Source organism: Gambusia affinis, linkage group LG03 (assembly GCF_019740435.1).
Source record: "Gambusia affinis linkage group LG03, SWU_Gaff_1.0, whole genome shotgun sequence".
Classification (NCBI taxonomy): domain Eukaryota; kingdom Metazoa; phylum Chordata; class Actinopteri; order Cyprinodontiformes; family Poeciliidae; genus Gambusia; species Gambusia affinis.
Window position 1 is genome coordinate 29,527,851 of NC_057870.1, and position 24,882 is coordinate 29,552,732.

General features: G+C 39.7%; 1 protein-coding gene across 5 annotated transcripts in view; it reads right to left on the reverse strand.

The window, feature by feature from the left end:
* Positions 1-295: 295 nt before the first annotated feature.
* Positions 296-24,882, reverse strand: part of camsap1b (calmodulin regulated spectrin-associated protein 1b) — a 28,794-nt gene continuing 4,207 nt past the window's right edge. Inside the window, exons 3-19 of one of the 5 annotated variants that reach the window (XM_044112036.1) lie at positions 20,569-20,831; positions 15,691-15,852; positions 15,068-15,148; positions 14,747-14,779; positions 11,127-11,268; positions 9,777-9,916; positions 9,572-9,668; positions 9,272-9,428; positions 8,390-8,481; positions 8,225-8,312; positions 5,679-7,908; positions 4,387-4,523; positions 4,098-4,312; positions 3,363-3,465; positions 3,133-3,245; positions 1,998-2,116; positions 296-1,709 (exon numbers count right to left, since the gene is read on the reverse strand). In XM_044112036.1, coding sequence (XP_043967971.1) covers positions 1,413-1,709; positions 1,998-2,116; positions 3,133-3,245; positions 3,363-3,465; positions 4,098-4,312; positions 4,387-4,523; positions 5,679-7,908; positions 8,225-8,312; positions 8,390-8,481; positions 9,272-9,428; positions 9,572-9,668; positions 9,777-9,916; positions 11,127-11,268; positions 14,747-14,779; positions 15,068-15,148; positions 15,691-15,852; positions 20,569-20,831 — 4,469 coding nt within the window. In that variant the 3' untranslated portion in view covers positions 296-1,412. The remainder of the gene's footprint in view (positions 1,710-1,997; positions 2,117-3,132; positions 3,246-3,362; positions 3,466-4,097; positions 4,313-4,386; positions 4,524-5,678; positions 7,909-8,224; positions 8,313-8,389; positions 8,482-9,271; positions 9,429-9,571; positions 9,669-9,776; positions 9,917-11,126; positions 11,269-14,746; positions 14,780-15,067; positions 15,149-15,690; positions 15,853-20,568; positions 20,832-24,882) is intronic. The other 4 variants (XM_044112039.1, XM_044112037.1, XM_044112041.1 and 1 more) reach the window with 4 other exon arrangements.

The following is a 24,882-nucleotide window of genomic DNA, read 5'->3' on the forward strand; positions in this document are numbered from 1 at the left end:
GCAAACGATTCATCAAGTATCGAGTTACTTTTGGAGAGACAGCAGTAGCAACGTTTCAGTGACGCTCTTAGCTGCAGCCGTCAGTATCAAATCTTTAGTGTTTGATTTTCCTTTACAGTGTTACGTATTAAATTTGTCAAACTCTGAAACCGGACAGAAAGTAAAGTGCTTGTGCGACACTTCTGGTTGTTCGAGGCCAACAAATGGTTTATTTAACAAAAAGAAAAAAAAAATAAGGAAGAAGAAGCACTTTGAAGTTTTGCAAAGACAGTGAAGAAGAGAGACGATGTGGCAGTGCTTGTCAACACCTTGGAGGAATGTTCTTTAATGTTGGTACACAACTGAGCCACAAGCCCTCCCTCTACCCCTCCCCCCAGCGTGAGGATATCAAATACTGTCAGTCGAGCAAAGCGAGAAGCACCCTTCACAACGAGAGCGTCCTCTGCTCGTGTGAATAAAGACGGGATGTAAATACTCAGAGGGGAGGAAGAGGCGGAAGGGTTACATTGCATGAAAAGAAGCCGTCGACAAGTATTTTGAGTGCACCTTTGTACAGGACAATTCAAGAGTGCCCGGTGGAGAGAAAAAAACAAAAACAAAACACAACTAAGCTCTAAACATCAGAGAATTTCTGTTATGATGAAAACACATAACATCTGCGTAAACTTGAACCACAACGCTTCAATAAAAATGATTAAAAAAGCTGAAACGAAACAAAAACTGTTGTACCAAGGCCTGTAGTTTCCCCGTTTTTCTAAAACTCCTGAAGGGAAGAAAAAGGATGTTTCAACAAATAAAAATGTAGATAAAATGATCAGTTTTTTCCCTTTTTTGTAACACACCTACCAGGTGCTACACGATCAGCGTCTAGTTTAAAAAGCGGCTGAATAAATGGATGATAGTACCACGATGCGTGAGAGAAGGCAAAAGGATGTCTGGAGTTTCCTCCATCCTGACGAAAAGAAGAAAAAAAAGTTCAGAGCAGCAGGATTCTGGAGATCGGTGGTGAGGCAGAAGTCGGCGATCCCAGCCTGATTCGACAGTCAACATGGGAACAGATTGACGGAACGGTTCGATGATCCTAAACGGTTAAAACAAACGTCTCTCCACCTTCCTGCCTACATCTATCTGAAGGAGAAGAAGGGGATTTAGTGCTGCGGCCGAGCTTTCAACCACGACAGTGCTGAACTAATAAATACTCCATGTAAAAATGGACGTTCTCTACATATTAGAGAAACAATGCCACATGCTTGCTTCAAAATAACTAAAATAAACCTGAAGCAATCACACCGATATCACAGGGAGGAGGGGATGATTCACCAGTCCCTCCACCAAGACGTGAATCCTCCCAAGTAGGTTTCCAGGCCAAGCTGGGCGGTGAGATAAGACGGCGCAGATCTGAAAGCGGTCCGCTACTTCCCCGTTTTCTTTGGCACAGCGCTTCTCTTGGCCTGCCACAGGTGGTTGTGGATGGTCAGGGCGTCCACGCTCACCGACACAGTCTTGGCAGGGATGACGGTGAACTGTTTGCGGTCCGAGCTGTACTTGTACAGCTTGTCGATCATCTTCTTGCTGATGCTCTTGGGTCCGGTGCCCGTCAGCTTGTGGATCTCCTCCGTGTCGGGGAAGTAGGAGTAGAGTGCCCGGAACTGGCAGCCGCCATCACGAAACAGGATCATCAGGTGGTTGGATTCACACTTCTCCAGCTCCTGGAGAGGAAGAAAAACGTAGAGAAGAAATGAAAATCTGAGCACGACAATTCAAAACACTGAAAGGAAGAAAAAACAAAACAAATAACACTCTTCCTAGGAGAAGCATGGCAGAAAAGTGAAGTTAAGAAGTTTAGGGATGGGTTGGCACATCTTTGAACATTTAGAAAAATACTAACACTGACAGGCAGAGCAAGTGGAGCTTTAATGAGGAAACTTTGTAGAAACAGTTAAACTAAGAAAGTTCACTAATCTCATAAGTTGGTTTAGTTCAGGTAGAAAACTGACCTCCAGGATCTGGTTCTTCTGGGGTTCGTTGACTTTCCCCGCCAGGCAGCAATGAGAGATTGCATTGTGAATGATGGGCTTATTTGACTTGGCACTGGGCTCCTTGAAGAGTTTAGGGCCTAACGAAGCAAAAAAAAGTTGATAAAATTATAACATAGCAAAACAAGACAAATGGTAATTAAACACAACATTCACAGCAAGAATCAAGTTTTGAATTCTGAAAATGACCAACAAAAGCAAAGAAACTGAACAATTAGCTTCACTTTCAGTCAAAGAAACAAATGGCAACTAAAAACCAACAAAACTGCCCACACTAGCAGTAACCTTTTCCCGAAAATAAGTCTCTTAGCCATTTTGTGTGTTTATTAGCCATGTTTAGCTCACTGAATGGAGGAAGTCAATGTAAGACAACATGCTGGTTATAACCCACATGCCACTGGCAGCATTTAGGCTAACATTTGTTACATTAAACCCCAAGATGGCCTGGGAGAAACAGAAGGAGTAGAATCCAGGTCTTCCTCAGCTTGGACCAGTTCTGTTAAATTGGTGTTAGAACCCCAAGATGATCTAGGAGAAGGCAGTGCAGAATCCAGGTCTTTCTCAGCCTGGAGCAGATCTGTTACATCAGTTTTATTTTCCCTGATCCACCTACGTTTGTGCCAGTGTGTTGAATAAAATTTTCGCTTCTTCTTCTTTACTTTACAATTAAATGGGTTTCTACGTTTTCTGATAGACCTCGTTGCCTGACCCGTTTTGTTGGGAAATTTCCGCCCGTTGATCTGGCGGAAACGGTTAGAGCTGAATTTTGTTTCCTAGAAAATAACAAGTCCCACAGTCTTCTCTTCGCTGTTGTAACTGTGTATCAGACAGTAAAAAAGTAAACAATTGCTATTTTTTCTAGATCTTCTCCGAACAAGTTGCCTGCGTCTCTCGTCTGACTTCTTCTGCTGTGTCATTAATGGTAGTTTTTAGCATCAGAACGTTCCAAGCGACAGGCACACTCTGGCAGGCCCCGTTTAACTTTCTTCTGAAATGTTCTAGTTTGCATTTAATATTGTATAAAACAACTTAAGTGTTTGGATGAAAAACCAGCATTTTAAAATCAGTAACAGATAATTGCAGCCTTTTTTCTCACCAGTGTATTCAGCCATGGAAGTGATGGAGGACGCAGTGGAGCCATTGTCCCAGTCTCTCTCTGCGGCTCGGCTGTTGTTGCGACTGCCTGGAAACGACTCCACAGAGTCACAGCTGGACACGGCAACAAAAACAGAGAGCGAGAGAAATTATAGGATGTCGTAATTCATTACACAACAGATTCACAATTAACAAGATTACAATTACAAATGCAGTCGGGGTGTAATTTACCGCTGGGAGCCGGCCCCTCCGGAGTTGACGCTGTCGGCCTCGTTTGTCGCCGCAGAGGCCAGAGACAGATTGGAGCCTGACTGGGCATTGCTCAGGTTGTCTGCTGCAAAAAAAGAGCAATTCAATGCTTAATGCAACTCAATTTGGGGTTTGGAAAGAGAATCTTGGTAACATATCTTTAGATGTAACAAAAGATGTGAATTTGAGTGAATGCTTTTATAAAAAATATGTTTTTTTGACAAGTCGTAATCTTATGAGACAGATATTCTATGAAAAGGTCAATTTCCTTCACCTCCTCTGTAAACTAATATTGTATAAAAAAATGCAATGCTCCCCATCAAAATCAACCAATCAGAGACAAGAGGAGAGCCTTAACGCTGTCAATCAACATCATGTACTTGCTGCTAAATAAGCTAATGGAGGAGCAACAACTCGCCTTTATGCTAACTAGCCTTAGCATGTACAGGCTTTGATAGCTGCAGCATAGCTAAAGGGGGTAATTAAAAGGGAATGAGCAACGTTACAGGAGATTATGACTTACAGACCCACATCCCGGCTCTGATTGGTTGATTCTAGTTATCACTGGGAGAAGGCAGAGGAGATAACATTTTTTTCACAGATCATCTGTCTCATAACACACAGTCTCAACATAGTGACAGTTTCCCTAAATATATTTAATAAAAGTTACACAGTGCAGCTTTAATGTGAAGGGAAGTTCTGATTTAAGAGTCTCACGTGTGGAAGAGCACTTGGAGAAATGATCAGTGGCAGATTCCTCTCTGATAACTGCCTTGTGTTTGTGTTTCTGCTTGGGCTTGGGCGTTTTGGGCTTCACCAGGCCTTGCTCCTCAAACATCTCCTGCTGCTTCCGCCGCAGATACTCCTGCTTTATCAGCTCCCGCCGCGTCTTCTCCTCCTCTTTACGCAAGCGGTCCTCCTCTGCCTTCCGCCTTGTTCAAACCAAATACAAATTTTAGCATTTTGTGGGACGGTAAGATCCCTTTGCCATTACTGATTGGTCTACCTGGTTTCGTCCCGTTTCAGTTCGGATTCAGCTTCCAGTTGCTGTTTGCGAATACGAGCCTCCTCGGCTTTCTTCTGTTGTTTCAGCAGGAATGCTGCCCTCTTCTTCGCAAGTTCATCCTCAGCTTTCTGCTCATCCTATGATATGGTAAAATGTTAAAACATCATTTAATTACAAAACAATTAGACCAAATTTTACTGTAGATAGAAATCAAGACTTTATGACTATTTGGAGAGGTAATGCACATTTTTCTTTTCAAGTACTCAACTCTAATTTTTCAATCCACCCTTAACAGAAAATCCAATCCATTACAAAGTGGTTTAAGATCAATGTAGGGTGTGTCCATATTCAAAGGCTGCATTAGGAGACCAATTACGTCACAGCCATGTGACCAAGGCTCCTACAAATTCATCCTTCGTTTTTGAATTTGAAGGATAGACCTGGTGTATCCTTCACAAGATTCATTTCAGCTCAAATAGGAGACTGTTGTTCTTGTAACAAAGCAAGAGAGAAGTACAGTTCTAAATGTACTAACTTTACGTCGCTCCAGAGTATAAATCGCATTAGTCCAAAAATACCTCATTAAGAGGGGAAAAAATGTAATGCCAGCCAAACGATGAAAAAAATTTAATAGCTGTCCAGAAAAATAGAGCAAGTGTATCCAAATCTGGTAGTAGAAAAGTTAAATGCTTAAAGTAGATGTGCTGTTAGGCATCTGAACTTTGGAAAATGTTTGTACAAAATCTTTGTAATAAGCTGCATTAATAATATAATTAAAGTGGATGAGTAGACAAGTAAATACCACTTAAGCTCAGGACAGGGCAATAAATCCGTAACAATATATATGGCAGTAGACAAGTGATCAATATCGATAGATAATCTATGCTCTAGAATAGGAGATTCACTGAACGCCAAGAAGAGAGGCTTTAGCCGCTGAAACTCTCGATGACAGCTAAGCAAAGTCAACGAACTCACTTGGTATTTGGTTACCGAGCAACAACCTGCTAAGTAACTGGCACAGCAGCAGTTTAAAGTTTCACCACTGTGAATCATAACTGGTTAAAAATGATAAACAAGATCAAAAGATCACATCACCTGTTTGGCAGCATTTCAAATATTTAAAGACAAAAAAACCTACTTAATTATCGATAGACAGTTACTGATAACAGATATGAAACTTTATATCATGATAGATTTCTCAGCCATTTTGTCCAGCCTTACTTCAACTCATAAAATCATAATCAGAAAACAAACAAACAAACAAACATGACATGACATGAAAGAAGGATTACCTTGAAGAAGAAGCCCATGACCGACTTCTGCTCTCCGTCGCCCTCTTCTGTCGCTCCGTCCTCAACACCCTCCTCTTCCTCTGGGGCCTTCAGCTCGGACAGATCCACCTCAATCAGGTGGGTTTTGCTTCGCTGCGCCTCTTCTGACAGGACTCCCTCCTTCTCTGAGGAACTGACGTCGCCCTCTACCTGCGTGCTGGACCCAGATTTGCCAAATGGCTCCGATGCAGGCACGCATGCTAGGTCGACGCGGGTTGGCAGGCGCATGTTGGCCTCATCGTGAAGGCGGAAGGTGGCGCTTCTGACATGCCCAGATCCCGGTCGGTCCATCATCTCTGCGGCGGTGGGGTTTCGATCGCCTCTGGGGGACCTGCCCCCAGATAACTGCCGTGGGTTTGGTAATGTTTCTGACCCGGCCTGGGACGGAGTGAGAGCCCTGGAGGCCGGTCGACTCTGCTCCTTCGCTAGCTTCAGCTCGGACGGCTTGGACCTGGAGCTCCGGCCTGAGCTCAGCTTGGGCGGCTTCCTGGTGGGAGCGTTGCCTGTCCCAGAAAGGTGCTCCACGAAGTGAAAGCCTCCCGCCTTCGAGTCACCGTTTTTGTCTCCTGTGTGTGGAGGAGGCGGTGCTGCGCCGGGTGGGGATTGCACATTCTGTTTCATCAGCATCTCCTGCTGCAGCGACAGCTGCATCATCTGCTGCTGGATGCTGCCGATGGCTTCGTTCAGCAGCTCGATGGAGCGGCTGCACTCGTTCAGGTCCAGTTCCTCGTCGAGATAAAAGCTCCCGCCGTTCCCCTTCTTGTCCACTTCTAAGGCACCCGTCCCCTCTGCCTCTTTCTCCCCCCGTAGAGTGTCAACACACATATCGTCTTTGCTTAAGGGTCCCTTTTCCCCGTTGAGATCGTCTTTAGAGATGTCAGCTTTGAGTGAGCTGGGCAGCGTGTCGCTCCGTCCACCTCCTTTCTTAACAATGTGCAGAAACGCTGCTTTCCCCAACTTCTGTCTCTGCCTCGCCGCCAGCACTTCCATCTTCTTCTTCTGGTGCTCGATAGCACGCCGCTTCTCTTCCAGCTGCATCCGGAGCTGAACGATTTCAGACGCCAGCACATTGGTGCTGCCATCACCTGGACGATTGCAACCCCCCAAGGGGGAGGAGGGGCTCTGATCTCTCTTCAGTCTCCAAGACGACGGCAGGGGTCCGCTGCTCTCTGACCCGTCCGGGGTCGTCCTCTGGGAGCTGGAGGCGCTGGAGCGCAAGTCGTGGCTGCTGCCGAAGCGCTGTTGCTGTGCTTTTCGCTCAGCGAAGGAGGTCATGCGCACGCTGCCGCTGGCCATGCTGCTAGCTTGGGAGTGTGTGCTGAGGCAGGGGCTGGAGCGGCCGCTGCCGCCATTAAAGTCTTTGTCTTCGTGCTCTTTGACATTCATGTCCTCCTGGAGCTTGGCTGACTCCTCTTCGTCTGCTTCACTGTAACCTTTCCTTGAGTCTTTAGTGGTCAGAGCTTCGTCCAGATCCTCCTCCTCCTCATCCAGGTCCTCCAGCTCTGCCTCCGGACCGTGGACGCACTTTGGCTCATCAGAGTCCGAGTGAAGGTAGAAACCTTCGGCTGGCTCTGTGGAGGAATAGTTCAAACTGCTGGTTATGACCGGTCTGAAATCCGTCTGCTGCCGCTTATCCGCTAAGCGTTCCTCTTCGCCTGGAGCGGGAAACGTCTGGTTGAGATCAGAGGGAGCTTTTCTGCGAACGGCTGCTGAAGACCCATCTCCACGGCGTAAGGAACCCCTACCTGCCGAGCGGGGCCCCTCCCCGCTCTCCTCCTCTTTGTTCAGACATACAGATTTCTCTTTAGCCGTTTTCAGAACGGCAGGCATCAGTGGTTCAAGGTAAAAGCCGTCAGCGGCAGGCGTGGAGTCGGAGGAAGGTTTGGGTATGACTGTGGCAGACGCCGCAGACCCATCGGATTGTTTTGGGATGACAGTAGCGTCAGCTAGAGTTTCTTCCCCGTCCTCCATATTGACGTGACTCAGTAGGTTGTGGCCGTTGACTCTTCGCATGGCAGCGAGGGACGACTGGTGGACGGCGGTCTGATGTTTAGGAGTGACGTTGGTGACGTTGGACGCCAGGCTGTCCTTGCTAATGGAGCGAGCCAGACTCACGCTGTCGCCAGAGGCAATGTCAGCGTCGCTGTCAGTGGCTGAATGTAGCATGAAGGGGCTCAGTGTGGACAGGGGTCTAAAAAAAAAGGAAATGTGTTTTTATGATTTAATATTCCTTCGGATCAATTAAGTATTTTTGAATATGAATGCTGTACAGTTTATCATTTTTCGACTTTTGTGGTCAGATTAGGACAGAAAGGAAGTTTGCAAATTTGCAAAGTTGTCAACAAGTTTCTTTGCACTTTAAAGCTATGCACTAATTTGTGATCAAATAAAATCCCAATAAAAAAACACGTTTGTGGTTGTATTAACAAAATGTGTTAAAGTTTAAAGGCAGCCACTGTAAACACAACTTTGATTAAATAAAAAAGTGTGGTTTTTTTTCCATGTACCTCTGCCTTTTGTCAGGCCACGCTGCAGCAGAGCCTCTGAGTTGTTGTCCGTCCATCTGACTGAGAGAGTTCGAACGGTTTCTCAAGCCTACGGAGGGAAAAAATAAAAATGAAGAAAATTAACCAGAACCTTCATGCCCAAGAGATGTGAAGACTTATATTTACCTCCACCGTCGTCCCCTTGCTGCTTTTGTTGCCTCTGTCTAAGAGGAAGCAGTGGATGAGAGGGACTGAAGGCCGGACCGCCTTCAGACCGCCTTCAGAGCAAACAAAACAAACGCAGTGAGAAGTCTCTAAGAAACCCTTAGTGTAAAAAGCAGACAAAAAAACAACAGTACTTTTCAATATAATGTAAAGCTTCTAGGGCTGAAACGGTAATAGTGATTGAAATTACTAGCAATTTAGGAATTGATTAATTGTTAACTGGAGTACACATACATTAAAAAAAAATTATTTGATGAAAAGCAACATCTTCAGAGTCGTAATTAAATCAAAAATGTAAAAGTAATATATACATTTTGCCAGAACTTCTCAAATGACTTCGTTTAGCTTCACTTAGTACAACTTCTGTAACAGAATTCTGTAACAAATTTTTGCTCTACACTGTACTGATGTAAAATCAAGCTTTTCACGTTATAAATATTTTGGTTGCAGATGCATCCTTTGCTAAAAAGGATGCATCCACCAGAACACTGAAGGAATGCAATTTTATAGCATTTTATTCAATAAAATGTTTATTTTCCTTTTCAAAAAATGAACTGCATTGTTTTATATACAGAGTAATATAATAAAATGAAAAATCTGCAGAATGTGCTTTTTTTTTCTGATTTATCGTCAGAATAATCATTAGTTGCAGCCCTAAATGCCTCACATTATATTTTAAGACAACAGAGAAAATACACAGTTGGAATGAGTTTAGACAACCATGACAAAGATTCACATGAGAAGGAACACCAGACACCACTACATATATACCCATGTTTGAATTTACTGCAGCTGCTAAAGAAGGAGGTGAAGGGCATGTAAACAAGACGAGAAAAGACTTACAGAGGGTCAGAGCCTTCGGGGTGCAGGAAGTACCTGTTACAGACTTCGGGGTTGCTCTGGTTATCTGCCACGCCAGGACTAGTCAGAAAGCTGCGCTTGGTGGCGTTGGAGATGGGCACTGATGGGCGGGCACTCTTGGGATGAGCTATGGCTCGAGCTAAATGAAAAATAAAGGAAACAAATTACAGCAGTCTGCAACCTGCATGACTGCAAGTGGCCAGAGTGGCTCTTAATAACTTTGGAAAAAAGTCAAGAACCAACTAACAATGCACTTTGGGTTTTGTTTGTTGTGATGCTTACCATCTTTAAACTCTTGAAGGTCTCTGGGCTGGACGAACTCTGGCTTGACCGTCTCAAACCACCAGAACAGCTCAGCAATGAACACCATAACATTGTGCTGCAGACAGAGTTAGAAAAACATCACAAATGCTTGAATGGATAGAAGTGGTGACATTTAACAACAGCAGTACAAGTCGAGTAACTAAAATATGTCAGATGTGGTTACCTTGAGAACAAGCGGTGAATAGAGCATGTCCTCCATTGTCAGATAGCAGCTTTTATTCAGATATTCACTGGCAAATTCTCTCAGCAGCTGGATGTTGTACAGACTATCAGCGATGGAAGGGACTTCCTTCAGGCAAATATCTGATCAGACAGGCAGAGAAAGGGTCAGATCGGGATGCAGCTCAGTGACCGGATGACTATAAATGTCACGCTGAGAGGAGAGGAACTGTGAGCCGTGTGCGAAAAACAAAAATAGTTTAACACACATTCATGCTACATTCACAGGGTTTGCACATTCTCCCACTGTTAAAATAAATCACTTTTCAAGCATTTTCAAGGTAAGTTTTCCCATTTTTCCAGCACCACACCTTGAAGATAAAAACTAAAAAATAAAAGTTTTAATTCACTATTATATGACATTATTGTTATTAATAAACTAAAATCTAAAAAAATTTGTTTTGAAAATCTTACACACCTGATTGGTCTGAGAACAAAAATTTTACTAAATAAATATCAATAATTAACATATAAATTATGCATTAATGTTTATTTCAAACACAGATTAATAACTCATTGATCCATTAGGAATAATATTCATCGCATTGAATAAATTGATTTGTGTTAAGGTAAATGACTTTTCTGCTGAAATAAAATACCAAAGCATAATATAAATAATCCCTTTACTTTCTGTAACTAGTCTTTTCTCCTAAGTTAATTACATCTACAGCCTGTTGCAAAAAGCAATAAATGAATTAAAACAAGCTCAATAATTTCCATTTGCATGATTTATCATTTCTCTTTTTCAACCAGTTAAGCCAAATATTAGAAATAGTTTAAACATTGGTCTCAACAAGCCCAATTTTGTTTAGAGAGACCTACTAATTCATTTTGTTTGTTTTATTTATTTTGAATATTTAAAATGTTTTCTAGTTCCAGTGTTAAATGTTCATTAGAATTTAAAGTTTATTGAGCTTTGAGAATGTTACTTCTTTATTATGCCATTACTTTTGAAAATGGTTTCAAAACAACAATGTAATTGTGTATCACAATAACTTCTTGGACAATAAATTGTCCAACAAAATTTAACAAGTCAGCCATAATTACAACTCTATTACAAAACAGTTCTGGTACAATTTCAAGAACTTTCATGGCATCAATACAGAGGTTAAACACTTTCCAAACCTTGAAAACACCTTGTTGAAATTCAAGAATTTCAAGCTTCCATAAGTGTTTATTCAGAGGAAGTTTATTGTCGTTCTCAGAAACAAATTCCTTGACGGCAACTTATAATTAGTAAGATGTTGCTTGAGATTTTGAGAGGGTAAAAGTGTGTGAATGAATTATATCTCACCCTCAAGCTTCATGATATCAGGGCAGTAGTAGTGGACCACGGCGAGCAGCGCGGCTCCATCACAAACATCCCTCATGAGGTCTTCCAGCAGCGTGAAGAAGGGCAGCTGGCGACCTGATGCGTGCTCTCGACGATACCGGACCTAACCAGCAGGGGGAGACCATCGGGGTTTCATGAGGATAAGAATGTCATCATGAAACATCCCTAAAGCAACAACACAGTTCCCCAGCTATAAATCAATTTTCCAATTAAAACTGAAATGTGTTCTTCAAAGCACATTAACCTTGGAAGGTTCTCCTTCAGTTAATGCTCAAACTAATGAAAGCAGCAGGTCAAGGTTCCCCCCAGGACTTTGATAGAGTGGGGGATTTACTTTATTACCCTTCATCTGATCAGTTTATTGGTGTATTTTGAAAACATTACACTGCTGACTAGGCCTGTTACAATAAACAGTAAATCAATTAATTGCATTATAATTAAAATAAGGTCAATTATTTCCATTTGCATGAATTATCTTTTTTTTTTTTCTCTTTCTACCAAAAGCTGGATGACAAAAGTCTTCAGTCTGGTACTTTGGTCTCAGTCTGAAGGTCAATTTTTTATTTATTTTTACAGAGATTTCAATATGTATATTTTTTTGTTTGTTTACTTATTTTGAATATTTAAAATGTCTTCCATTTCCAGCATTAAATATTAATTTGAACTGAAAGTCTATTGATTTTTGAGAATGTGTTCTTGCGTTGCTTTACTTGAAAAATTATATAGAAATATTATCGTTTATCCTAATAAATTCTGGGACAGTTTGTCATCCAGCAAAATTTGTTATCGTGACAGGCCTGCTGCTGACTGAAAACATCAAATTGTACAATAAATCAATTCCAGTGGGGAGAACCCTGAAGACGGTTTACTGTGAGGAGATGGAGGTGAAGGTGTTGGAGTTGCAGCATGAACAGCAGAGTAGAGGAATCAACCTCTCTCTGGTGTTTAGAAGCAGATGGCCAGAGATGAAACCCAGTTAAACTACACTGCATGAAGCAGCTGACTGGGATGGAAACTGGGATAATCAGTGGCCCACTTAAGAGGAAGCAAGCATATTCAGCACTGAAAGTCGATCTGGTTTGAACCATTACTCGCGCTTTACAAATTTAGGATTTTAATCAGAAGTTGCCCTTTCTTACAAAACTGTGCAGAAAGAATATCAAGCGCTTTGAAGGACTTTATGCAGAAATTAAGCGCTTTCTGAACCTTGAAAACACCTAATTGAAATTCAAGCAGCACCCATAAAAACCCTGTTGATTCCACTGAAATTAAAAATTTAAATACCTCAGCAAAATTAATCAGTGGTGATATTCTCAATAAATATTATGGTGGCACTCTGAATTACACCTCATTTCTCATCTGCTATTACAAAGAACCTCATCATGTCAGGAAAAACCATCTGTGTGAGGATTAAGCACCGCAACTTGTAAACAAAATGGATAATGAATATGTTCCCAATTTCAAAGGCAGAGTTGTTCCACAGCACAGATAAGTCAAAGCTATGACACATTTATTCATATAATTCATGTTAACAACAGTCACACCACAGTTGCCAAGTTAATGACCGTCACTTTATATAGTAACTTTTAAAACTATTTTAAAAAAGTTAAAATCGGTATTAGCTAAAATATGAATAATGCTTTTTAAAGAAAACTGAAATAAGTGCACTACATCAAACCCTTAAATGTAAAAAATATATGCATTTAAAGACAATACTATGAGAACACAAATAACACAAAGTATAAAGAAAAAAAGATTTATTCTAACACATCTCACATTCAGTACAACATAAACATACCTAAACACACACACACACACACACGATTAAAGCATTAACCAACGTCTAAGTCTGGGTCTTTTTGAGGCCACTTCATGAAACTAAAGGACGTACTAAAGGTCATAAGAGAGGCTAACAACCAAACTAAAGGCTCTGAAGGTAGTGCTGTAAAAATGCTTTGCAACATGTTTCACACTGAGCAAGATTAGGGAAAGCCAAACCAAGAAAATACAAAATGCAGTTAATGATGATTTAACTTATTAATGGAGGGGAAGGTGATCCAAACCAACTAAAACACACGTAGGAAACTGTAGCACAAAAATAGAATAAAAGTGGAAGTGGTGAAGGATCTGAGGAGGCGTTCCTCTACCAAAACTATCCAAGGACAGATCATGAACTTGTCCAGGAATTGACAAAATAACCCAGTACGTCTAAAGCACTGAAGGCCTTGTTTGCTTAAATTAAAGTCAGTGTTTGTGATGTAATAAGGCAAAAAAAACTGAATCCACCAGAAGACCTAAAAGAACCCAGAGGTCTGTTTCACATTTGAGAAAACCCCAACCGGATGGTGCCCATAAGACTTTGGGAAAAATGAAAGTGAAACTCTTCGTAAGGTGTGAATCCCGTTACATCTGGCGTAAAACTCATTTCTGAAAAAGAACAAACAATCAAAGCTGGTTTGGGTAGATTCCCTCCGCCCCCATTTTAAAACCGCATTTTATATTTCTTATTTTCTTATATTTCTTGTTATATTTCATTAAAACAATTAATTGGATTAATTGTGATTAATGGATTATTTAAATAATCACCAACTAATATAATAATAGGCAGATTACTAAATGGAAAATAGACTCAAAAAAGGGCAATTTCTGAAAGAACAACACAGGTAATGCAAAAGTTAATCAGTGAATCTATAATCAATCAAAGACACACAAAAGGAATGTTGTGTTATTGCATTTTAGGCAAAAAAAAAATAATCCCATTTTAAAATGGAAATGAACTACTTGTTTATTTGCATTTTTTCTACAGAATATGCAAAATTTATTTATCCAATTAATTAATTAATCTTTCAAATGATTGATACAATAATCAATATTTCTGTCTTGGAATCGGTTTTCAGACCAGAGAAACTTGGACAAGGAAAACGTATATTACAGAATAAATCTGAGAGAGAAAACATTTTTTACAGCACTACAGATAATTCTTCTCCCAACTAGAACAGCGCACTGTACCACTTCATAGAGATCCGGCTGCTCCGGCATGCTGTGGGCCAGCTCGGGCATGGCATCAGGCTGACATACACAAAGCAGAACCACTGTCAGAGGAAGCCGTGGGCACATTTTACTTAGTGTGAGAAAGCAGGAGAGAACAAGAGACAGAGAGAGAGAGAGAAAGAGTCTGGTGGGAGAATGACAAAGCAGATCAGTGAGAGGTGGTAGCCAAGGATGGGTCTGCAAAGCAAAGGAGACGTGTGGGCATGGGTTTTGCTCTTTACTCTCACTGTACAAGCAAATAACCACATACACTTACGCACAGAGAATCCACATGGCCTGACAATGCGTAGCAAAGGAAGCACCTTTAGAGCACTTAAAAGGCTGGAATGCCATACACCTGTTTGGCATGTTAGCCACAATGGAAAAGAAGTCTCCTTTCTCCCCCATTGGTGAAGTACTGGTGACAAACGGCACCACTGAATGAGCTTAAATGAGCCATGGTGGAGTGTGCGCGCACATCAACACAAAACTATGCGTGCAAAAAGGGGGGATTAAAGAGGTGTATGGGCGGGGGCTGGCATCCAACTTACAGGGACTAGCTTCCAATACCATTTGGAGGGAGACTATCCAGTTTGCAGGGTCAAGAGGAGGAGGAGGAGGAAGGAGATATGAAGAACAGGAGCAGAGAGAATAAAAAGTCAGAGGTTACAAGCAAAAGGATCAGATCTGCTTCCAGAGTAGAGAAAAAGGAGCTGCAAAAACGGCAATACAAAGAGACATTCCCAAAGCCAACAAAGGAAGTTGCTGCTTTCCTGAATCAACCCTCAAATTTTCCCAGTTTGATCCGGAAATGAGAAGAATTTCCTCTTAAAGTTAATAAGATTCTCTACAGTCACACTGAATGGCGTTACCTTTTGGTGGCTGGGCGACTCCAGAGGGTGATGCTTCACTTTGTGTTCCCTTTCTGTCATCTCCCTCATTTTCATGTTCACCTGCAACAGAAACCAAAACATGTTAATGTTTATACCCAGAAAGAAAGCAGATCATCAAATTTTAATTTCCCACCTGGCATTAAGTGACTTTAAATCTGTATTTATATTCAAACAGCTTTGTGATTGCTGCAAAGCAATTCAAAAATACTTTATTGATCCCAAAGGGAAAGTAATTGTCATAAATTCAAAATTTTTCAGTTCTTGTAAATATTGATACAAATCTATACTGTAAAGACATCTAGAATGAAAACATGAGATTTCCTTTAGAGCACGCCAGCTGAAGTGCTTTCATAGTTTTGTTTTTAGTGAAAATTAAAGTAGAGAGAAATTAATAGTCTGACACATTTAAACATTCTTCCCATCAGACTATCAAACATGAAGCAATACCAAGTTCGTTCACTTTCCCCACAATAAAATTCAAGCATTTTCAAGGCAGGTTTTCAAACTTTTCTAGCACCACACTTTGGAGATAAAAACAATAGGAACGAATTAAAGCAAACAGTTTCAAGTCAAGCTTATTTGCAGATCAGTGAGAGGTGAACCTTGTTAATCCAGAAGATCATGGCGTCCTCAAGGTCAAAGGGCAGCTCCTTAGAGGCACTGAAGGTAGAAAAGCGCTTGACAGAAGCCACCACTTTCTCGATGCTGATCATCTCGACTGTGTAGGCCATCATGAGAGCATCGATCATTGAAATGTGTGCACTCTGTTAGAGAGAGAAACAGGATAATTCAATTATGTTAGATTTTTTCCTCCAGGTCTCCAAAGACATTAACTTAGCCCAACACTGCAAGAAGAGATCAGAATGCAGAATGTGGCTGGTTTTACGTACAAGGAAACACAATTCATCAGACATGACAGGTACTTGCTAATCAAGAAAAGTGATGATGTAAAACCTAGATCATGAATACATATATATATATAAAAGCTTTTTCATACTTGAGCATAAAATGTAGATTTAACACTTCATTTTAAGTTTGCTTTTAAATTTTTAAAAGCTAATGTGATACGTTTCAATTCTCATTTGTTTTTCTGGTGTTTAAATGGAACAGTGACCAACACATTTTATGAGTACTGATGATACTTGACAAAATGTATCATCTTATTGCTTTTCACAGCTGTTGGCTCTTTAAGTATTTATGCTTGAACTGCCATGTAGCTAAAATGTTCTATGCAAATAAGCTTGATTTTTTTTTTTGCACTTAAAACACTTTTTTTTCCTCTATTCCTCACATTTGAGACCAAAAGTGATGTTTGACTCTTATTGCACTTAAAAAAAAAAGGAACTGACCACTAGCATTTTTTATTTCATACATTTCTTTTACTAGCCAAAGTAGCTAATCTAGAACAGGACTATTTTTTATTTGATTATTAGTCAGAATAATCAATAGATTAATAAATTACTAAAATTACTGTTACAATAGCCTTAATTAGAGCCACACAATATCAGGAACACGGCATTCGGACACAATTCCTGACATTTTTCTGACTCTTCCTTCAACAGAAACTACTCCGTGAGATTTAGCATCTCAGCAACTAAAAATATGAATCAAGTGTGGGTATCCAGGGCAGTTAAAACTATTCATTTATCACACAAAAATATTACAAGTTTGCAGAATGTACAAGCAGGACCCTTAAAATATAAATACCCCCAAAAAAACACCACTGCTATTTAGTGAATATGATTTTACGCACACAAACTAGATCCTTTTTCTTGTGAGGTTTTGGACATTAACTTGTGACAAAAAGATATTAATTCATGACGGTTCATCATGCTTTTTGCACAGTACTCCAGAAGGCCATGTCACTCCAAACCATTACAGAACAAATCCATAAAAAACACACAGCATTGTTTCTGTCAGCGCGTAATGAAACTCGCTCCCGGTGTAATCCAATTGCTGGTGGAAGTACACAGAAACTAAGCTTATTAACAGAAAATGAGAGTTATTCAGAGCTTTTCCTACAGCACAACCTACATGGAGACCAACAGAAAATGTACTTTCAAAAAGTTAGGGACAGATAAAAATTTTAATGAATTGTAGAAGTTCAGCTGTTTTCTCTTATTCATCCAGAGTGAAGTTTCTATAATTTCTGGAGCGAATCTGCTGGGTGTGGGTCTATTGTGTTTTGTTGAGTTGAACGTGAGCACAGCTGCCCAACAGGAAATTTTTAAGCACTTTATGCTTCCTTTTGCTGACAAACTTTATGGAGAAGTTGATTTAATTTTCCAGCAGGACTTGGTCACATCGCCAAAGGTATCAACTTTAAAGACCAGAGCGTCACTGAGCTTCATTATCCAGAAAACCAGTCAGCCCAAAAGCCTATGGAATATATATATGGAGTATATATGGAGTATATATTCTATTATATTATTGAAAGGAAGACAAGAGGCATCAAAGCCAACAAATCAGACCAGGGCTGAAGCGATCTGATTAATCGTGATTAATCGATTATTGACATATTCGTCAACCAAATCAGCCATCAATTACTGGATTGTACAGACTCAAAAAGAAAAAAAAAGGCAAATTGCAGAACAAAACTTATTCAGAGTAGTAATTAAGCTAAAACTGTACAAAAATAAATTAGCATTAAAAGATGCATTTTAGGGCTAGAGTTAGGGTAATGTTTGTTTTCTTATTTTAAAAGTTGAATTATTTGGTTCTTCGCATCATTTAATGTATTTCTAATTTTGTATAAAAAGGCTTAAAAAAATAAATCAGCAGAATGTCAAATTTTTTAATCCGATTAGTCGTCAAAATAATTGACGACTAAATTCAGACCATCTGAGAACTGCTACTAAAGCAACAGAGGCTTCATAAACCCCTCGACTCCATGCTACACAGCCTTAAAGAAGAAATTCATGCCAAACGAGCGAGCAATGAGAATATTCTGTACATACGTTTTGATATTCTTTTTCGTTTGTGTAATACAATATTTTTAGTTTATTATTGTCCAGTATAGACTGGTGAAAATGTCTGTGTTTAATAACCTAAAGAAAACATCATTTTAAAAGACAAGAATCTGTCCTCCTTTTGATGTAGTGTTTTTGCTGTAGATGTTTTAATAAATCACATTTGTTTTAGTTTAAGAAATGGGAAAATCCTAAATATTTGGTGATATTTAAATTTTTAAGGTGCATATTTTAAAACTTTATATGGATGTACAGGAAATAAACATTTAATAAATTTAATGTAGTTCGGTATAAAAACATCCAAATGCAACACCTGTATGTCAACAAAAACAACAAAATAAGAGCACAAAAAGGGGAGTAGAACCGACTACGTTCCCAGTCTTTTGTTTTCCACCATGCTGCCTTCATTGGTGCAGGAAGCAGCCCTACTGGGAGCATGTTGCCTCAAGCCCTGCGTCCATCCTGGCAGACTTTGTGCACACATTCGCCTAAACCAAGCTGACCCAGGAGGGCGGCTCCCTTCAAGGCTTTGGAGGCTCCGGCTTTTGCCCCAAAACAACGCAGACGAGGTGCAGAGGGGCCGTCTGCATGTGCAGCGGCGCCTTCATTCACACAAACGCACGCTTTGAAATAGTAGGGAAACCGGTTGCCATGGAAACCTCCTGTCAAGTCAGCAAACCGGGAGGAGGGTTACAGCAGTCCATCAGAGATAAGCTCATAATTTTTTCCATCTCCTAGCTAGGCTTTGTGTCTGGCTGCTTACACGCAGGCCTGTGCGGATTATTGAGTTTGAAAGCCAGAATGTCGCGGTCACATGAGGTCAGTGAACGCCCCGCACACTGTGACGAGGTGCACTGAAAAGCAGCAGCCGAAAGTGGTGGTGATGTGGGATATTTTGTCTCTCAGGGAGGTTTTTTTTATTTTTTTTTTAAGGTGAGAGAGCAAAAGAAATAAGATGAAGACTGAGGACATTTTTAGAAGTGTCAGTAGCCAATAGGTTTTACAGATGTTACAGTGACCTCAGAGTTTCATCGGGTTCTGTTGCTCATTCACAGCTCTAGTTTGTAAAACCCGACTTGCTTAAGAAACTGAATAACACAATAAGTTACTGTTTTGTGTGAATTTCAGAAAACTGTAATTCAAGAGGAACTGTAATTCAAGAATGACACAAATTTTGCAGGTACATCTCAAGAGCTGGTGCAAACATTTTATTTTTAATCGGGGTAAATCTATTATCCCGATTAAAAATAATATTTTATGTTGTAATTTTCTTACAGTAGAAAATGTTAAGCACAACACAAAGTTAACTATATAGAGACTTTTACTGAAAAATTGACTTTGCTGCACATAAATCAGCTTTTATCTCATTTAATTGACTTGGCTAAATATAGCAAGTGTTTTGAAAGAAAATGACTCAGATTTTTTTCTTAAAAATGTTTCTCTTTTTTAATCTAAAACATGAAACAGAACCAAAACGCAGTAGAAGTCTGCAGGTGTTGAAATAGCAGTTTTAGTCAAGGAATATTATTTTTGGTGCAGATTGCATGTTTTTGGTAAAAGAAACTTTGTGCTACATTGATGTCATAGAACAGTAAAACCAGTAGAAATAATGCTGCTTTCCTTAATCAATCTTAAGCTTGATCAATCTTAGCCAGGCTTTAGTTAATAACTCTTTTGTGAAGAACTTTGTGCGGGCATGAAATCTACTGGTCACGACATGCTCCATGAACTTGCCAACAAGCTGCACTTTGCATGAAAGAGTTGTGGACGCGGTTTGCTGCTCGATTTGTTGGAACAAGCTTCAGATGATTTGGCTGCAATCTTATCTTTTCTATTCAAAGGATCTGGGATTTGACTGCCAGGCCAGTTGCACAAAGACTCCCATTCAAAGTTAGAGCTGTGATTAGGATTTTGCTTTGCGTGTTGCTTCTCATCAGTTAACATGGCAACAACCATAAGTTACATAAAGTCAGTTCTTGTTAGGTTAGAAATGAAAGGAAACAACATGGGCTTAAAATTAGGACTGAGCAACATGGCTTAGAAATAAAATCTGATCTAAATCTGACTTTAATCCCTCTCTTTCTTTTCTTTATAAGAAATTGCAAAAAACTTGACCCCCTCGGGAAGTGGACCTGAATTTATTTGGACAGCTTCTGTCCAAATAAACTGAAGCTGTAAAACAAGATGGCAGGTTCTGGGCAAAAATCCAGCTTTTCCAAAAATTTTACCTTCATAAACAAGAAAATAATAACTATTTGAAATCAGTCAATATTTATTGTTCTACATTTGTAGCACAAGCAGCCGTTCAGCTTATAAAACAGCGAATTTACACAAAGCGTCAGTTTGGCTTGGCCAGTTCTTTCTTTAATGAATGAGATTCTGATTTAAAAACCACCTTTAATTTGTTAAAAAAAAAAAAAAGAAAAAAAAAAAGAACAGAATAAATCCATAGGTTGGAGCAAATATTTCCACCACAGCATGTTAAGCTCAGTTTTTGAGACACTTTCTTACCATTTTGATAGGAACGCAGGCCAGGTCCCCGTCTGTGACGGGCATGTCGTCGCTCTCCATGACATAAATGCCCTTTCTGGCCAGAGCCTGGATGACAGACAGGTGGGACTGAAGCGACGCGGCCTGCTCAGTCTTCAGGATAAGGGCGCACACACGGCAGTAAAGCTCACAGGACAGAAGCAGACGGATGACAGGGGGCTTGATGTGCTCCTGGTCGTACTGGTCCGTGTAGAACGGGTCCCGCAGATCCTCTGGAATATGGTCTGCAACGGAAAAAATCTGGGCTTAGGTGACACAGGTGGCTCTTAATGAAGCCCTAAAAGAGGAATGCGAAGTCCTCCATTTTAAAACTCAACTACTCACATAGTTTAATACGATTAAGATAACAGTTTTACTCACAATACAATTCATGGCAAGTTTTCAAACTTTTCCAGCATAATGGAGATAAAAACAAAAAATAATGAAGGAAAAAAAATACAATTTCAATTCACAGTTATATAATTTATGACTTATTTTTTAGTGATGATATTCTGCATCTGCAGGAGGAACAAGAAGTTTTAAATGTCTCTTTCATACACAGTATATACACCTGACTGGTCCAAGAACAAAACACTTTTAGCAAATAGAAATAATTTTTGTAATTCTAACTACCCTAAAATAAGAAAAGTTTAAACTAATTTAACTACAGACTGAGAAAAAAAAGTGTCTGTGTCTTTCTTAGGTGTAAAAAAAAGGAAAAAAAGAAAAAGAAATCTGTTTTCAATTGTAAATAACTTTTTTTTAAATTAATTTAGGCTTTTATCCAAATGTTGCCAGTATTTATTACAAACCTGTGCAGTTTGAATATCAAGTCCTTTTCAAACTTGAAAACATCTGCGAGCATTTTCAAAGACTACCCTAAAGGAAGCAGGAAAATGTGTAATATTGGTGCTAGGCAATACAAATGCCTCTCTATCTCCAAATCATGATACGTGTAATATTTGTTCTAGGTTTGTTTACTGCCAGTAAACGGAGCTCTTTGTAATCATAAGTGAGTGTGTTGCTTTAAGAGTAGATTTGGCCGCAGATCCTGCAAATCCAAGGCTGCTCAGGTGACAGCACACTTTGCCAATGCTTACTTAAAGTTGGAGCCACAAGGAGGAAAACTGTGACTAGTTCTGTTACTCCGAATATGAGGTCATTCCCAAAACCAGACACCGCTGCCTTACAAGGGCACAGAGCAAAGCAGCAGCGCAAACCAGATTTATACTGGAAGGTAAGCCACATGTTTTAAAAAAAACCAAAAAGAAATCCTTCCAACGTCCAGCATAAAATGGTGCGGCGGCAGAAATAACCCTGTTTCTGCTAAACCTGTTTAGATTTCTGCCAGAGATGTGATAACACAGCGAAAGCTGCATGTGTGTGTATGACGGGTTCCTGGTTTTCACACTGTGAAGGCGACGAGAAACCTTCTCATCAGCAACCTGCAGGTCAAATACTGGAGAGCAAGCAGGAAGGTTAAAAACATGCAGCAAAAGCAAAGAAAAAAAAAGGAAAAAAATAATTATATATTTAAATCCCAATCAGATGGTAACTTCGAGGTAAATATGTCAATATTAGATTGTGAATAATTAGTGTTGATGGTCTGTGGCCAAAACAAGAATTTTTTGTTTCGTTGCTGAAGAAAAAAACTAATCATAGAATTCAATGAATAAAATGAAATCCACTGCAAAGTGCAACAACTAAGTTTATTGTTTGAAAGGATCTCTTGTATGTACACACAGCTTTAAGCATTTGTGGACGTGACCTAAAGAGTTCGGGTTTTCTAAAACAGATGCACCAATTAGGCTTTTTCTGGATAATACCAACTTAATTGTGATAAATTTTCAAATTTGATCGGAAAAGATGTGCTGCGAGTTTTTTTACACGGATAATACTTGTGAATCCAACAGAAAACAATAAAGGAACTGCAAGATTCTCCACATTTATCCATTAAAGGAAATGACACCAAGCTGAATGGATGCATCTAAAATAAAATAAATAATAATAATAAAAATAATAAAGAAACCACCAAAAAACTGAGTTCTGGAAGAAAAAAAAATTCTGATTTTTTTGTATTTATCACATAATCAACACAGATAAATTCTAATCCACTGAATCTCTGGCAATCCAAGTGTTTTTCTACATTTTATTAAAAATAAAAAGTTCACTCTAACACAGCAGCAAAACAAACCAGTGATTTTTACAGCTCACTTCTTAAACCAACATCTGTCTGGAAACTACCAAAACGCAGCACAATACACTGCTTATAACACTCAATTACAACGTTCACACAGCACACTACATGTAAAACGGTAAATAAGGCAGGAGAATTACTCTGTACATTTTGTCCAATGTGAAAGGTTTCAGGGTTTTAAAGCTCTTCTGACTTGTTTTTCTTTCCGTCCTTCTTGTCACTGTATTATCTTAGTAGACGCAACTTAAAAAGCTCTTAGAGGCTTTTGGTTTAATGAAGCAATTCTATAATGCACAGAAGATTTGTTGTGAGAACAAATGGTATTAAAGGGCAAGCTTGTCATAATTAGCTGAGCAACAACTGTTCTAGTACCTTTAAGCTCTGGTCATTTTTCTGTCCCCATATACAAAAATCGACAACAGTTTTGCAGCACATGATTAAACAATTAAGCCAACAGTTTCTGTCATTCCTGGAGTGAATGAACATCATGACAGTGGGACTTATTGTGGCAGAAAACAAAGAGGTCTTGCCAATGGAGTTCATTCTCCAGACGCTGATGTCATGTGGCAGCTGACCCCGCCTTTCTGCAACCCAGAGCAGGCTAAAAACGCACCAACTGGGGCGGGGTGGAGCATCATGATGGAGCCTGGCAACAACAGCCAGGGTGTTGTAGATCACGCACAGTCAACCGTGACCGGTGCCACACCATAATCTGCACCAGCAGAGGCAGACGGAGGGCTAACGACCTGCCTGCGAGTGCGACTGGTCCTCACTGTCAGCCAGAGTAAGTTTCCAAGGCCGGGATCAGCTGCGGCACAGCCAGAGGATTCACATCTGCCGGAAACGGCACAAGCAAAACAAACAATTGTGCAGCATTTGCATCGTAGCAGACCCCATATGAGCCGTAGGGGAAGTAGAAAACTGGACTAATTTATTAAGTTCCCATGGGAGGAAGGTAATTGCAGGTACACCTGAGAGTTGTTTTCCCTCTGGGCCTCCGAAGCACAACAGACTACGCTGCAGCACATCATTTTTGTCTGCAGGAAGACGCTGCTATTATCCATCTATATCATTACCAAAAGCTCATGATGGCTTACAACAACAGAACCAAGTAAAGCCTTAATGAACCCTGAAGGAAAAACAAAAAAGTTTTCTATCCAAACCCTGTTTACCTTAAAAACTCAAATTCTGCTGCCTTTATTTTAAGTGAATGCTTCAGTGACATTTGGAAATCCGTATAATGATCATAAACCACAGAGTATGAAGGAGAGCTTAATGACATACAATCTGACCAGAGATGATGCTGATGTAACAGACATGCAAAGCCTGAATTCAGGAACTGATGCATCAGGCAGCAAACAAAGCTGCACCACTCTGTAGGGCTGAAACGATTAATCGGATTAATCGTAATTAAACGCAAATAATCCTCAACTAATTTAGGAATCAATTAATTGTTAACTGGAGAATACAGATAAAAAAAAGGCCATTTAATGAAAGAAAGCAACATATTCAGATCAGTAACTAAACTAAAACTGTACAAGTGGCAAATTTTTAGCTTCACTCAGTTCAGATTCTTAAAAACGAAAACAAATCTGATATTGAGCATGTTTTTCTATCAATCATCAATCAGTTAATCAAAAAAAAACAACAACAACTGATAAGCCCTACATTGATGTTAAGTCAAGCAGAAAGAGCTGAGCTTTTTACATGTTAGAAGTATTTTTTCTTTTTTAGGCTGCAGATGCATCACCTGCTACAAATGATAAAAGCGTACACTAAAGGAATACTACATTAATGCATGTTAGCCAACAAAATGTTTATATTCTTATTAAAAAATTATTGATTCTGGTTTTGTGCATATTAATCCATTTCTAAAACTGTATTAAAAAGGCTTAAGTAGTTAAATGAAAAATCTGCAGAATGTGACAAATTTCTTTTGGCACATTTGATTAGTCATCAGAATAAATGGATTACTAACATAATTGTTCGTTTGTAGCCAGACTACAATGACAACATATACTTTAAAATATGTTTATGTGCAACAACAAATTCACTGTCAATAGTCAAAAATATATTAAAAAAAAAAATATATAGATCTT